The sequence below is a fragment of the Lepidochelys kempii genome, chromosome 4 (genome assembly GCF_965140285.1).
Source record: "Lepidochelys kempii isolate rLepKem1 chromosome 4, rLepKem1.hap1, whole genome shotgun sequence".
Taxonomy (NCBI): Eukaryota; Metazoa; Chordata; order Testudines; family Cheloniidae; genus Lepidochelys; species Lepidochelys kempii.
In genome coordinates, this window is record NC_136383.1 from 27,024,686 (window position 1) to 27,038,859 (window position 14,174).

Here is a 14,174-nt window from a genome sequence, read left to right on the forward strand (position 1 = left end):
GTATGGTTTTTCCTATATAGATTGTCCAAGTTAAAGTCACTGCCCATCATGGAATAATCCCAATTTTCATGGGTTTGTTCCAGATCTTGCAAGCTTAATTTTGCAGCCATGCCACGTTTGGAACTCCCACTGATCCCACACACAAAGGACAGTTGGAGGCCTGATTTTTTTGTTTGGGGCTTCTCATGCATCAGTGTTTTTACATTGATCCTAATTTCATGGCATTGCATCAATAAAGAAAATCAGAGTACAATGTGATAACAGTATCATCATGGTGTGATTTGAGATAAAAAAGTTTTCCCTTCCTTTACATATCTGTAAACACTCCAAAGTTCCCATGTTACAGTCTCTAGCCTTCTAGACAAGAAGTGGACACACCCAAATAATGTATTATGCATGCTGTGTATTCCACATTCTTTATTCTTGTCCTGTGGGTGGGGGATTAGATTAGATATATTTCTACAGCACCGGTTGTAAGAGTGTGGATGTTTAGGTAGTGAGCTAGAGCTAGGCAAATACTTCAAAAGATATCCACAAATATTCATTACAATTTTAAAATAAATTTGCTTTGATTGAGTTTATTTGCAGGGGGAAAGCCAGAGAAATTCTCTCCACCTAAAATCTTCACTCCTTGGCAATGAAGATTCAATAATTTTCCAGGCAAGGAATCATTTCCCTTCTCTGTTTTTGCAGTTGCATTGTCATTTGCAAAATTTATTACAACATGCTATTTACCTTGGCCTGTAGCTTCAAGGCCTTGTTATGACTTCACATTTCCAGCCCCCAGGAATTTCACAGCTAAATCCCTGCACAGAGCTCCCAGCTCTTGTCAGCTTGAAAGCAGAGAGACCACATTATGGATTCACATTTGTGTCTCCTACTTAGTACCGCACTGCATTTGCCTCTAGACCACTAAGTTCAATATATTTGGCAAAATTAATGTAGTAACGTTATTTCCCCGTCAGCCTCAATATGTTATGGGCAATATTGGAAACGGTGGCAAACTGCTCTGTCCAAATCACTGCTTTATTGATGAAAATACTGTTTTCCCTTGGATTTTATGTGGACAAGGAAAAATATAAACACGGGGTCTCTCCAAAACAAGGAAAAATTGATTTTTTCCCCTTGTGTTTTCAACAGAGCTAAAATGAACACAGCTGATTTTAACAACAGATGCAACTTATTTTGCCCCTTCCTTTTCCAAGCAATTTTTCTCTGCAGACTATACTCATTGACAGTGTCAGCCCAGCTGTTTGTTAGGTAACTGCTAAAGAAGAGGTAGCATTAAACATATTGGATTTGTGTGTTCTACAACAGGTGTTGTTTCCTCCCCTACATATACCCCATGGTGATCTTAATAAAGAAGTGTTCATTCCTTTTTTGACTAAATATTTTAAAATCAGCACAGTTATCTATCTGAATACAACATTTGTATGATAGGTCAGATTTTAATACAAACATTTGCAGTGTTCCTTTAATAATATATCGAAGACTTCATGGCTGCAGAAAAATGTTGAACAAATACCTGGGGCTGTCCTCTGGCACATTCTGTACAAAGCCACCAGAATGAATACAGAAAGGGTTATTACGATCAAGGCAATCACAACTGGCAAAATAATACCTGCAAAAAGTGGAGAAAATTATTTTACCAACCACATTCCACTTGCGTAACTTTAAACATATAAATATCAAACAAATTAATCTCTTCTCTTAGCCTCTCCTCCATCAGTACAGCTGAAGCTATTGATTTCTCTTGAATCTTGTTACATTGGTTACTCCTCATGCATTCACTAGGTGTCAGGCTTGCAGCCTTTTTGAAAACCAGGACTTGAGGCAACAAAGGAAGATTTCAGAGTAACAGCCGTGTTAGTCTGTATTCGCAAAAAGAAAAGAAAAGGAGTACTTGTGGCACCTTAGAGACTAACCAATTTATTAGTAGCTTCTTCCACCATCCCTCATCATTCTGGAGTCTGTGTCTTAAATATCAGACTCCTAAGTAGACAGAGTGTATTCGCATGCACATGTCTTTGGACCATTAGGGTTATAATTTCTCCCCACATGGGAATACTCTAATCATGAGAAAAGTACAAAATGTTCCCCTTGAGAGTTAATAGCCCAATGTAAATTTTCAGCACCCATGTTCCAGGAACAATTAAAAAAAACCAAAAACCATGTACTGTAAAACAAGGCAGATTTGAAATTCAGTAACAAAAGTGATGATTTCTCTTTCAATATGGTAATCACAGAAAGGCGTGTAGGAGTTACACAATCTAGCAACATTCTGCACAATACCTCTGACCAGGATACCAAAAAAAAAAAAAAGCCCCCTTTTTAAAAGGAGGCAGTTTGTCTCCTTTTATTATTTCCTACCATCTGTTGTTTCCTGACAGGTGTTTCCCAGCCAAGTAGTAAGAATGTGTAAAAGGACAGATTTATGTAATAGAGACACTTTCTGGAAAATGTATATGCCAGGCCCAGTTTCTCTCTGCTTATAATTTTTCATGGCTCCATCCTTCAGGTTCAAGTTTAACAGGCTAGCCTGGTGGCCTAAAGGAGGGTTCTCTGCCCTGCAACATGGGAGATTCCCAGACATACACTAGCACTCCTCAAGCTGATAGAGCCCTGCATCAATTCAACAGCAACCTCTCTCACTGATTAAACAGTGGCATTGTCTGGATTCTGGGAAACCTGGCTTTAGTTCCCAGAACACCGCCAGCTCTCTCCAGGCTAACAGTGATGAGGAAGCAATAGGTTCAGACTCTGGGGAAGTGGGGGGATACTTTGCATTATTCAGTAGCAGTCTTTCTGACAGGCGAAGCACTAGCAGTGATACTGCTTGGATCCAAAGAAAGAGCTGATCTAGATAAAAAAAAGATGGTGGCCACTTGGAAGGGCCTCTATGGTAGGGGGATAAAATGGGGATGTAGCATCTTTATGGCTCCACCAAGGATGGAGTTGATCCTTTCCAAAATGTTTCTTGAGGTGATTTAAAATATAGTTATATCTGTACTGGAGCGAAGTTTAGATCTTAGAGAAAACCGAATTTGGATATAGCTGAGTAAATATTAGAAAGGAGATTAGAAACCAGACCTGCAATAGCACTTCCCTACAAGAGGTACATGTGTTTTATCATATACAAGAAAGGGAGTTGCACCCTCATACCAATTGCCTGAAGAAGTTTGGAGAATACAGCCTAGGACTACACACATTTACCCTGTGCCTTGACTGGCTCTCTCAGTGCTAAATGAAAGGTTTGTGAAAGGTGAACAATTTAGTTATGCATTTCCCCACGTCATCACTCAGTACGAACAACTGAGTTGAGGTTTTTCACTCATGTCCCATGGCCCTCAGTCCCTGGGAAAATTGCACTGCTCTGAGTTGAGAGTAGTGTTAGCTCAGTGCTCGGTAAGCCCTGCTTCTCTGTGAGTAAAGCCTTATAACAGAGACAGTTCAACTGGTTTAGTAATGGGTCCATGATCCAGGAAGGACTGAGATAAGGCTGCTAGTTTCATTGCTGATCACTCACCTAAAATCAAACAGTTTCTACCAGCAAATTCTAAAGACGGAGAATGAAGAAACATATGTACTCACTGGAATATTGGTCAGTATCCGCTTGTTTGTCATTGCTACCAGATCTGCCTTGACCTATTGACAAAGAAAGTAATTATCTCTCATGTTAATTTAAACCTTGTTTTGTGATAGCACCCCCCTATTTAATTTTATGCAATTCGTCCTGGAATAGGAGCGTGGCTCCTTCCCTTCCTCCCTACTGACATATGTGTTCTAAAGAACAGAGAAGGTATCATTTGGGCTGAGAAATTGCTTTGGTAACCTGGGCTCTGCAATGGGAAGGAGTCTAGCTGAGGGGAATTTGCTGTGGGCTAGGAGAAAAGACTCATCAGGAATCAGGGACATGCACTGTAAGTCTGACTAAAAGAATCCACAGGCAGAAACCAACACCACCACTGACAGGCTGAAACTTCTGAACTTTAACCACTTTCTTGAGAGTCAAGTGTTTTCGTGGGAGATGAATGCTCCCTCTGCTGTGTTTATAGACAGAAATGGTTGGTTAGTTTAATCAGCACGAGGAGTTCTCTAGGGATTTTCCAGGATCTGTGTTCTAAGCACTGTTTTCTACCTTTGGGCACTAATCTGAATCTGAGTCAGGTATCAATTACCCAAGTAGTTTATTACCTCACTGCAGAAAGATTAAAGAAAAACAAAATCATTGAATCTGAAAGAATTTGAAAGAAAAAGCAAACTGCTGTGCTTCCATTTCACTGCACACATGACAACATTTTTTAAAAAAAAAGGAGTTCTGAGTCACACAAGACGTGGTATTGTGCACCTAGAACTGCATGTGCAATTACTGCAACTGAGCACACAACCTAGGCAAATGGCCTGTGTAAACAAAGCGTTAGGTGCCTAACAATAATAAAACAGTGGTAAAGCATAGCATTTACATAGGATTTACATACAGATACACTATAAGAAATAGCTCTCCTACAATGGAGTAAAAAAAGAGAAAGGTGGATTCAATAGAACTAATAGCACGTAGAGTCATAGAGCTGAAGGCCAGAAAGGACCAATAGATCGACTCACCTGACCTCCTGTATATCACAGGCCACCAACACCTCCCTCACACTAAACCCAACAACCAAAGGTAGACCAAAGTATTACACAGCCCACAGGAGACTAGCCTATTATGTGCCACAGACAGAGTATATAGTAGTGTTATGTACAGCACATAGTATAGTTATTACTTTTTTAGTTATGTTATGGTAGCCCCTCGAGGCCCCATTCAAGATGGAATCCCATTATACTGCCCATGCAGACACAGACACACACACACAGAGTAATAGATAGTCCTTATCCCAAAGTGCTTATAATCTAAATAGAGTGAGAAAAAGGAAAGCCCCATTTTACAGATGGAAATTGAGGCACTCATAGAGATTAAGTCACTTTCCCAAGGGTCAGAGGAAATCTGAGGCAGAGCCAGAAACTTAACTCAACGGGCCTGAGGTCCAGTCCAGTGCCTTAAACTCTAGACTATCATTTTCTTATATTGGTACTGTAAATATGTAGGGATAGCATAGAATTGTAGTAACAAACTGAGTGTCAGACCCAGCTAAACCTTAGAGCATGGGCTGTCCCCTGCTGTACTAATTTCAAACTCAAAGCCAGTCCTGAGGGAAGCTTCAGTTTTTAATCTATTCTTTTTAGGTTGCCCATAACCCTGTGTTCAGAACATACTGATCTGCTCAATTATAAAACAGTAGCTTGCCTACAGCTGAAGGGGCAGGATTGCTTCTCTACAGGTTTGTTGCATTTTCCAGATAACTAGAAACAACAGATATTCATGAGAATGTTTAACATGCTACATGTCTGGTTGGCAGCAACTAGACTGGGAGTTATGATATCTGGATTCTATTCCCAGCTCTGGTACTGACTGGTTGTGTGACCTTGGGAAAGTCACTTCCTCTCTCTGTTTCCATTCCCATCCTATTTCTGTCTTGTCTAGGATTTTAAGATCTTTGTGGCAGGGATTATTGCTTACTATGTATTGGTACAGCGCCTAGCACAATGGGGCCCTGATCTTGGCTGGCACCTTTAAGTGCTATAATATAATATAGACAATCATTGTCTAAGGCCCTTATCTCTGCAAAGTACAAGTTACCTCTCCCAGGGTGTCTGTCTGCTGGGAAGTGAAAATACAAGAATGGAATTCATAAGCCATCATAAAGAGCCTGAGATAATTCTAATAACTTTCATAATTCAGTGCTATCTCTTCAGATTTCTCAGAGGAATATTATCAAAACATTCATTACATTACCTGTACTTGCTATAGCAAGAATTAGGCAAGCAAACAGAAAGCACAAATTCAACTGATCGTGGATACTGTTTAAATCCAGTAACAGAAACTAATTAAACAGAAAGGCTTGTCACAGTGAACGTAGTCCCCAGAACCCAGCACGTGTGTTCTCAGGTGAGAAGCTAAGGGTTTTAATTCATTCTTGTATTTTTTTCTAGCTCACTTCATTAAATGATGCATAGAAACACCCACTTATGTGACAGACTGACTGAAGAATAAACTATTTACAGGAACCAGTAGACTAAATCACATGGCATTTTATATATATATGAGACTCTCAGTGAGAACTGCAACAGTTAAAAGGAATCTCTATTAAGAGGATAAAATGGGTCAAGGAATACAAACTTGTGCTCAATTATCAGTTTCATTAGTTGAAATTCTCCCCCACACCAGGCCCACCCACCTGTACTCCCCATCCTGAATGTGAATTTGGAAGATGTTTAAACACATAGAAAATGATCTATGCAAGTCTTGGAGTATGGGGAGAGGGTTAGTCCTCCTGGTTGCAGGAGGGGAAGTGCTAGAAAGAACTGGAAGAGACAAAAGAACACAGTACTGAAGAGCCTGCTCTCTGATAACTCCAAAGAGCGTTCGAAAGGTCAATACCAGCTGAGGGACTGGCACAGAAAACCGTTGTCCCCCGAGATCTGCCAGTACTTGCTAATTAAAAGAAACATGATAAAAGAATTAACAATGACTATAATAATCATCTTAGAATATCTTGGCAAATATTTTATTCTTGTATCAATTTTCTGCTGCAACCTAATCTCTCTTTAGCCTTGTTAGATATCTTTAATTTTGTGCCTGTACCCTGTATGTTTTCAGTGTCTCCTGCTGTAATATTATGTTCAGTTGAATTATCAGGGGAAACCACTTCTTGCAGCAACAAATATGTGTCTCCTGTCCATTTCAGTGCTATACTTTGAACTCATTCTCTCTCCCTGGAGCTTCCTGGTGTCCTTTATATGTATGCTTCCTTTTTCATTCTGTTCTCCCTTCCCTGCATTCAATTCCCTTTAATGAATGTGTAAGGACTAGGTCCTTTTCTCAGTCTTACTTGGTGTTGATGTTGATTTCTTGTGTGGGCCTATAAAAAAAGACAAAAAGAAAACTATGGTTAGCAGTTGCTTTAAGATTAGCAGCACTGTACTGAACGGATACTTGGAGGAAACTGCTTGCATGCCTTAGAAACTATGAAACCCCAAAAGCTAGTGTTACTTTAAAGAATTTGAAACTTTGTTTGAAAAAGTTTTGCTATATGCTGTTATATGATGGGGGAACAGGCTTTAAATTTAATGCCCGTCCCAGCTGCAGTGAACATTTTTCACTAAGGGAGGTAAAGCTTTTTTGCATGATGGTTAGAAAGATACAGCTGGAAAAATACTAAATCAGTAGGACTTATTTATGAGGAGCGAGATAGCCACTTATTCAGTGAATGGCATGCGAGTGAGCTACAAAGTAATTGGGGTAGGGTCTCCGGGTATTGCATTGCTATTTTTGCAGCATCATGGGTCCATGCCACCGTGCATCACTGCAGTAACACAAAGCAGTGCTGAGATGTAAGGCTCTGGTTACTTTGTGATTCTCTTCGATTCTGTTCAACATGATAGCTTCTATCTTCTTTCCAGGCTCAGCAGAAGGAGCTCTGGTCAGATCAATACATTCGACAAAGAATGCATGTGTGGCCCAGAAGATACATGGGGGTAGGTATGATTTCTCTAAGGACAAAATTCACCCTATGCAGAATGCCAGAACCAGGCCTATTTTGAGGATTTAAGTAGTACATCGGCTTTGGGTTCGCTCATAGTACAGGGTGTGAATTTCAACCTCTTGTTTTAAGAGAGTTTAGATCCCTAGCACCAAGTTGTTCAGAATACGTGGAGGTTACTTATTGTAGAATTATCCGGTTACATACACACTGTCTTTCAGGTTAAGTCTGTATTACAACAGAATACACTGGAGTGGTGGAAAAAAGGGGGAGCAAAAAATAAAAGCACGTACATTTGTAAAAACACAGTATCTAAATAGAAAACAAATAGCCCCTACCTTCACCTTTTGTCCCCCACTTCTTCCTCTATGTTTCTGCTACCTACAATCTGCGCAGTGAAACTTTGAGAAACAGCAGTACTTGCCCCTCCTGGGCCCAGTGACTCCGCTTTCTAGCCATGTTATGAACAGATAGAGATCTCTCCTGCATGGTATGGAGCTGCTGGGGGCTTTCAGTCTGCTCTGTTCCTCAGAAGATTTTAGCCCTCAGACTTGTTTTTAGAAGATAATGTTAGGCACTGTGTACAATGCAGGTTTGTTTGTTTTTTTAAGAAAGAAAACAGTTCTAATTGCTTAATCTTAGCCTAAGAGCAAGAGCAGTAAAAGTTTAATCATTATGTTCTCAGTGATCTAAGAGCTCCTGTCCACCTCTGACCATCTCATGTGACCATATTGCTGTAACCCTTATTCTTCCTTGCCCAATCCCCTCCATAACTGCCAACTGATCTCCTACTTTTACGGGACTGGGTGGGGGCGAAAGTGACCTTGCACAGCATCAGCCGGATCAGAGAAGCATAAAGCCACTGGTGCTATGTGCCGCTTGGCTGTAGCCAAGGGCCTATTTGCTGCAACTAATATATTCCTAAAAAGTTCTGAGACTACAACTTGAGTAAGTGCCTTTCAATAGATAGCTGGCATTTAACTGGCAAACACCTTAAGTGTCTTCCTAAAACAAACTGAAGTGCCTCATTGTGACAGGTAAAGAGTTACTCCAGACCCTCAAGTGTCATAAACCCTTTTAAAAATGAATATTCATTAATTATCTTAGTGATTTTGGCTAGTAGTCTGCAGAGCAGCAGGAGTAACGTGCATCACTAATGAAGAAGAAATGGACCTTACAATGCATCATGCATAATGCTTACTGTCAGATGCAACATTTACTTCAGTAATTGTGCGGTACAGTAATTCCTATTCTTGTTAGAAGGCTGCTGTGCCATGTCTAGACTATAACATCTTTGGAAATTAAGAAGGCTAATGAATATTTCAGATTTGGAGCCACAGATTGTCATCACACCCAACAGTGCTCTTTATGACACAGTGCTAAACCCTCTCACATGTGCATTGTGCAAGTCAATGGGAGTTGGGCACCAAACCCCTCTTTGAAACTCTCCCCTTTTATATACTGGCAGTGGAATGCTGACCTTCTAGTGTGACACAGGCTTCCCCAAACCAGGGACTAACTGACTGTGACTGTTTCTATCTGGTGTGCACCTCATTGTCATCATCCTTGTCTTGGTGGTCTCCAAACTGGCTTATTGAAAGGGGGCTACCTTTAATGAATATTCAGAAGCTACAGCTGGTGCAGGATATGAGGCTTGATAAATTATTTGTATGAAAAATAATAACCAGATAGCAGCTGTTCTCCAAAGCTTTTAGAAGCTTCCAGATTGACCTGGGTGCAATTCAAGGTGTTAATTTTGACCATGAAAGTCCTACATGAGTTGGGCCTGGCTCCCTTAGAAACTGCCTCTTTCCTCATGTGCTACCCTGGCAGCTGAGAGGAGCTAGGATGTTTTTGCTAACAGCCTCAAACTAGGATTGTTTGGAGTTCAAAGGCAGGGCTCTGGTGAGCTCTCAGTTCTGGAATTCTCTTCCCCCGATTGTCTGACAGAACCAGCCAATATTGTGTTTAGTGAAAGGCCCATCTATTTTTTTAAGGCTCTTTCCTTGCAGGGTGATATTGGGGACTGCAGTTCTCTGATTTTATCCTGGGGGAATCTGTAAGGAGAGGTAGACTACAACTCTGCAAGAGAGACTGGCGCATGCTCTGCACTCCAACTCTTCTGGATGGTGAAGCAGCCCACATGCTGCTTGAGGGAAAGCTACCATAATTCAGAGCAGTCCTCTGGCTACTCTAAATGATACCAGGGGCTAAATCAGCCCCAGAGCAGACCAGAATCCTGGAGGTGTGTAAAGTCACTTTTGCCCGTGCTGTGCTTTCTATGCTATACCCTGTGCCGGCCCTCTGCATAACGGTCAATTATTCCAAGTGTAATCCTGAAGAGTTCACTCATCCTCTGGTTCTTACACTGCCCCTCTAAAAAATGAAGATATTACTTATCATACAAGTATGAAATTTATTTACTGAATGTCTGAAACACTACATAAGTGCTATTGGTTATAAACATTAGTATTATTAGCCAGAATATGCTCCCTAAAAAATAGAATGACTGCTGTTGTGTGTTTGTATCTACACCACAAATGTAATAATCATATGGGAAGAGTGGGATCAAAATAAACATACAGAGCAACCTACATATTACTTCTCCCACAAACCCTACTTTTAAAGAACATTACTAACGTTGCAAAGTCAAGCACACAGGAGTCAGGAAATGCAACCTTATTTTGGCCTCCTTGTACTTATGCAGTTTTTTGTGTAATTTCCTAGGTTTTTAAAAAAGCAAATTGAAAAAAGAGAAATCCCATCATGTGGCCTCATATTGACACACACAGGGTTCAGCAGAAGGGTTGGAGCCTTGAGATCCATCACAAAGACCTCTGCTGAATGCTTCAGTTTCCTCCTCCATGCTGCCTGGGGCACCAGGCTCTATCTATTTAGCTTAACACAGGGACAGTTAAGGGATGACTTGATTACAGTCTATAAGTATTTACATGGGAAACAAATATTTAACAGCTCTTCAGTCTAGCAGAGAAAGGTATAACATGATCTAATGGCTGGAAGTTGAAGCTAGACAAATTCAGACTGGAGGTAAGATTAATTTTTTAAAAAAATTAGCGTAACCAACCATTGGAATAACTTATCAAGGGTCGTAGTGGATTCTCCTTCACTGGCAATTTTTAAATCAAGATCAGATGTTTTTCTAAAAGACACGCTCTTGGAATTATTTTGGGGGAAGTTCTTTGGTCTGTACTATGTGGGAGGTCAGACTAGATAGTCACAATGGTCCCTTCTGGCTTTGGAATCTATGAATAATGCACACTGCTGTTCTGACAGATCTCTGGTCACTGCAAACACAGCCAGTGAAGGCCATTAGAGGACACTCAAACTATTTAAAGGGATATTCCCCACTTTAGCAGCCCACCTTATCCAGGGATTACAAAAATCACCTAACTCATGACCATTATTAAAGCTGCACAAGTATGAAGCATCTTTTCCAGATGAGATCTACATTCTGCCAAAATAGAAAAAAGAAAACAGAGAATAGTGAAGAGATTCCTACCCTCTCTCTTTTTTCTTCCATCTCAAGTATCCAGTTAAACAACTGGCCTGTTTGTTCTGGAGGTGGCTCAGCTGTGGTATATAAACCCACATGTTCAGGTGGCCAACACAGTAGATGTTTTTAGTTTGTATTCTCTAAATATTCAGCCAACAGACAGGTGTTTGGAGGTGGGGTCATGCACAGTGGTTTTACAGAAAGAGAGATGGGAAGAAAGGCAGGAGTAACAGATACTGTAGTTGTTCTGTCTGTTCCTAGTCAACCTCATCCTTTGGGGCTGTAAATTAGAGGGGCAGATGCTCTGTATAAATAATCTGGGAAGACTTCCAAATTCATCATTGAAAAGTGAAGTACAACATTGGTGGCACTAAATCCTTGTTGGGTGGTGAGCAAAACACTTTTTTTGGCACAACTGACCCCAGTTTGGTTTGAAAATACCTGACTCAATCAATTCAGAGATCGTTAGAAGATTGACAAATGGTGAAAGAAACCAATAACTAACCTCTCTCCATTGTATTCTCAAAGGTCCTCTACCTAAATAGCCTCAATAACCTGTAGTTTACTTCTTCAGTTTTGGAGGGCAGCCACATGGCCTGGCCCCACGCCATGCCGGTCTGGGAAGCGGCCGGAACCGCGGCCCCTGGGGGAGGGGGGTACACAGGGCTCCGCGCGCTGCCCTTTCCATGCCTCCAGGTACCTCTCTCAAAGCTCCCATTGGCTGAGGTTCCCCGTTCCCGGCCAATGGGAGCTGTGGGGGGGAGGGGAGGGCAGTGCCTGGAGGCAAGGGCAACGCACGGAGCCCTCTGCCTTTGCCCCCTCCCCCCGGGCCCCATGGACATGGTGCCAGCGCAGGGCCTGCGGCACCAAGGGGGGCAATCCCGCGGGCCGGATCCAAAGCCCTGAGGCGCTGGATCCGGCCCGCGGGCCGTAGTTTGCCCACCCCTGATCTCGTCTGTCATCAACCTTCAGCCATGGCCAGTACCTAACAATTCAAAGATGAAACCTCCACACCAGCCAGTTGTACCATGCTATTTGTAGGTTGTGGAAAATGAATGCCTTCATGACCTCACAGATGATCATTGTATACCCTGAACCACATCTTTTGGTTATAGCATTATCTTAGTTTCACAGAATCATAGAATTGTAGGACTGGAAGGGATCTCAAGAGGTCATCTAATCCAGTCCCTTGCACTCAAGGCAGGACTAAGTATTATCTAGACCATCCCTGACAGGTATTTGTCTCCCCTACTCTTAAACATCTCCAGTGATGGAGCTTCCAGAACCTCCCCAGGCAATTTGTTCCAGTGCTTAAGCATCCTGCCAGTTCGGAAGTTTTTCCTAATGTCCAACCTAAACCTCCCTTGCTGCAATTTAAACCCATTGCTTCTTGTCCTATCCTCAGGGGTTAAGGAGAACATTTTTTCCACTCTTCTCCTTGTAACAACCTTGTATGTACTTGAAAACTTGTCATGTCACCTCTCAGTCTTCTCTTCTCCAGACTAAACAAACCCAATTTTTTCAATCTTCCCTCATAGGTCAAGTTTTCTGGATCTTTAATCATTTTTGTTGCTCTTCTCTGGACTTTCTCCAATTTGTCCACATCTTTCCTGAAATCTGGCACCCAGACCTGGACACAATATTCCAGTTGAGGCCTAATCAGGGCAGAGTAGAGCAGAAGAATTAATTCCCATATCTTGCTTACAACACTCCTGCTAATACTTGCACATCCCAGAATGATGTTTGCTTTCCCCTTCCCCCTACCTGCCCTTCCCCCCCACAACAGTGTTAGACTGTTGACTCATATTTAGGTTGTGCTCCATTATGACCTCCAGATCCCTTTCTGCAGTACTCCTTCCTAGGCAATTATTTCCCATTATGTGTGTGTACAGCTGATTGTTCCTTCCTAAATGGAATACTTTGACTTTGTCCTTATTGAATTTCATCCTATTTACATGAAACCATTTCTCCAGTTTGTCCAGATCGTTTTGAATTTTAATCCTATCCTCCAAAGCACATGCAATGCCTCCCAGTTTGGTATCATCTGCAAACTTTATAGGTGTACTCTCTCTACCATTATCTAAATCATTGATGAAGATATTGAACAGAACCAGACCCACAACTGATCCCTGTCGGACCCCACTTGATATGCCCTTCCAGCTTGACTGTGAACCAGTTTGTAGGGTTGTTAGTGATCATAAACATTATAGTTGTTTTTCACTTTAAATTCTAGTCACAGTATTTGACTCAATGACCTCCTGTAGCAGTGAATGCCACAGAACAACTGTATGTGGCTGAAGTTAGTCTTTCCAGCTCATTTTATAAATTACAGCCTTTAATTTCATTGAGTGGGGAAAACTCTGAATCTTTTGAAGTTCACCCATACTAACTGTAATGCAAACTGTAATTGACATTTCACGCTGAGCATGGCTGTTTCAGAACACGGTGTGACTGACGATACAGGGACTCATCACTTACTTATAGTGTCAGCCTTGATGACTATTGCGTTGGTTCCTGTTACCGGAGTTGGAGGTGACCCATCAACATTAGATGTGGTTTGATGACCCTTGCTGTGTTCTGAGGTTATTACACTGGTAGTCAGATCTGAAAAGAAGGCAGTCAAATGAGCATTGATCAAATACAAACAGCATGCTTGATCCTCAACACCCACCTATCTGCCCGCCCTTCCGCCCCCAACTTTACACCTTACTTGCTCTCAGCCCCATTAGTGTAGAGTGTGTAGCTGGAGCACCTGACACTCTGGCAATCCTTTGCCAGCCAGCCCCTAAGGGGTTGTTACTACTAGCATAATTTAGAGCAGCCTTGAGGCCTCACTAAGCCATACCAGTGGCCAAAATAGCCTCAGGTCCTTTTTCCAGGATCAGGGAAATGGAAAAATAGCTTAGAGCCACTTCCGCCCCTACCCCATTCCTATGCTGAATACAATCTGGTCAGAACAGAGGAACTGGATTCCTGATAAAGTCTGTGTCAACTCTACAGCTAAACACCTGACAGTCACATGGTTTGATCTTATACAAGTTTTACAGATAGAAATTAATAATAGGGTTGTAACATGGTTC

The 14,174-nt window shown here is 41.6% G+C and overlaps 1 protein-coding gene across 5 annotated transcripts in view; it reads right to left on the minus strand.

The window, feature by feature from the left end:
• The window catches only part of EMCN (endomucin), an 89,681-nt gene that overhangs the window by 31,633 nt on the left and 43,874 nt on the right, over positions 1 to 14,174 (minus strand). For all 5 annotated transcript variants that reach the window (XR_012158498.1, XR_012158499.2, XR_012158500.1 and 2 more), the window contains 4 exons: positions 13,573 to 13,698; positions 6,930 to 6,959; positions 3,592 to 3,645; positions 1,526 to 1,621 (listed from right to left, as the gene is read on the minus strand). Coding sequence is in view for 2 of the 5 variants with exons in the window: in XM_073340791.1 (XP_073196892.1) it covers positions 1,526 to 1,621; positions 3,592 to 3,645; positions 6,930 to 6,959; positions 13,573 to 13,698 (306 nt within the window). In the remaining 3 variants the exon portion in view is untranslated. The remainder of the gene's footprint in view (positions 1 to 1,525; positions 1,622 to 3,591; positions 3,646 to 6,929; positions 6,960 to 13,572; positions 13,699 to 14,174) is intronic.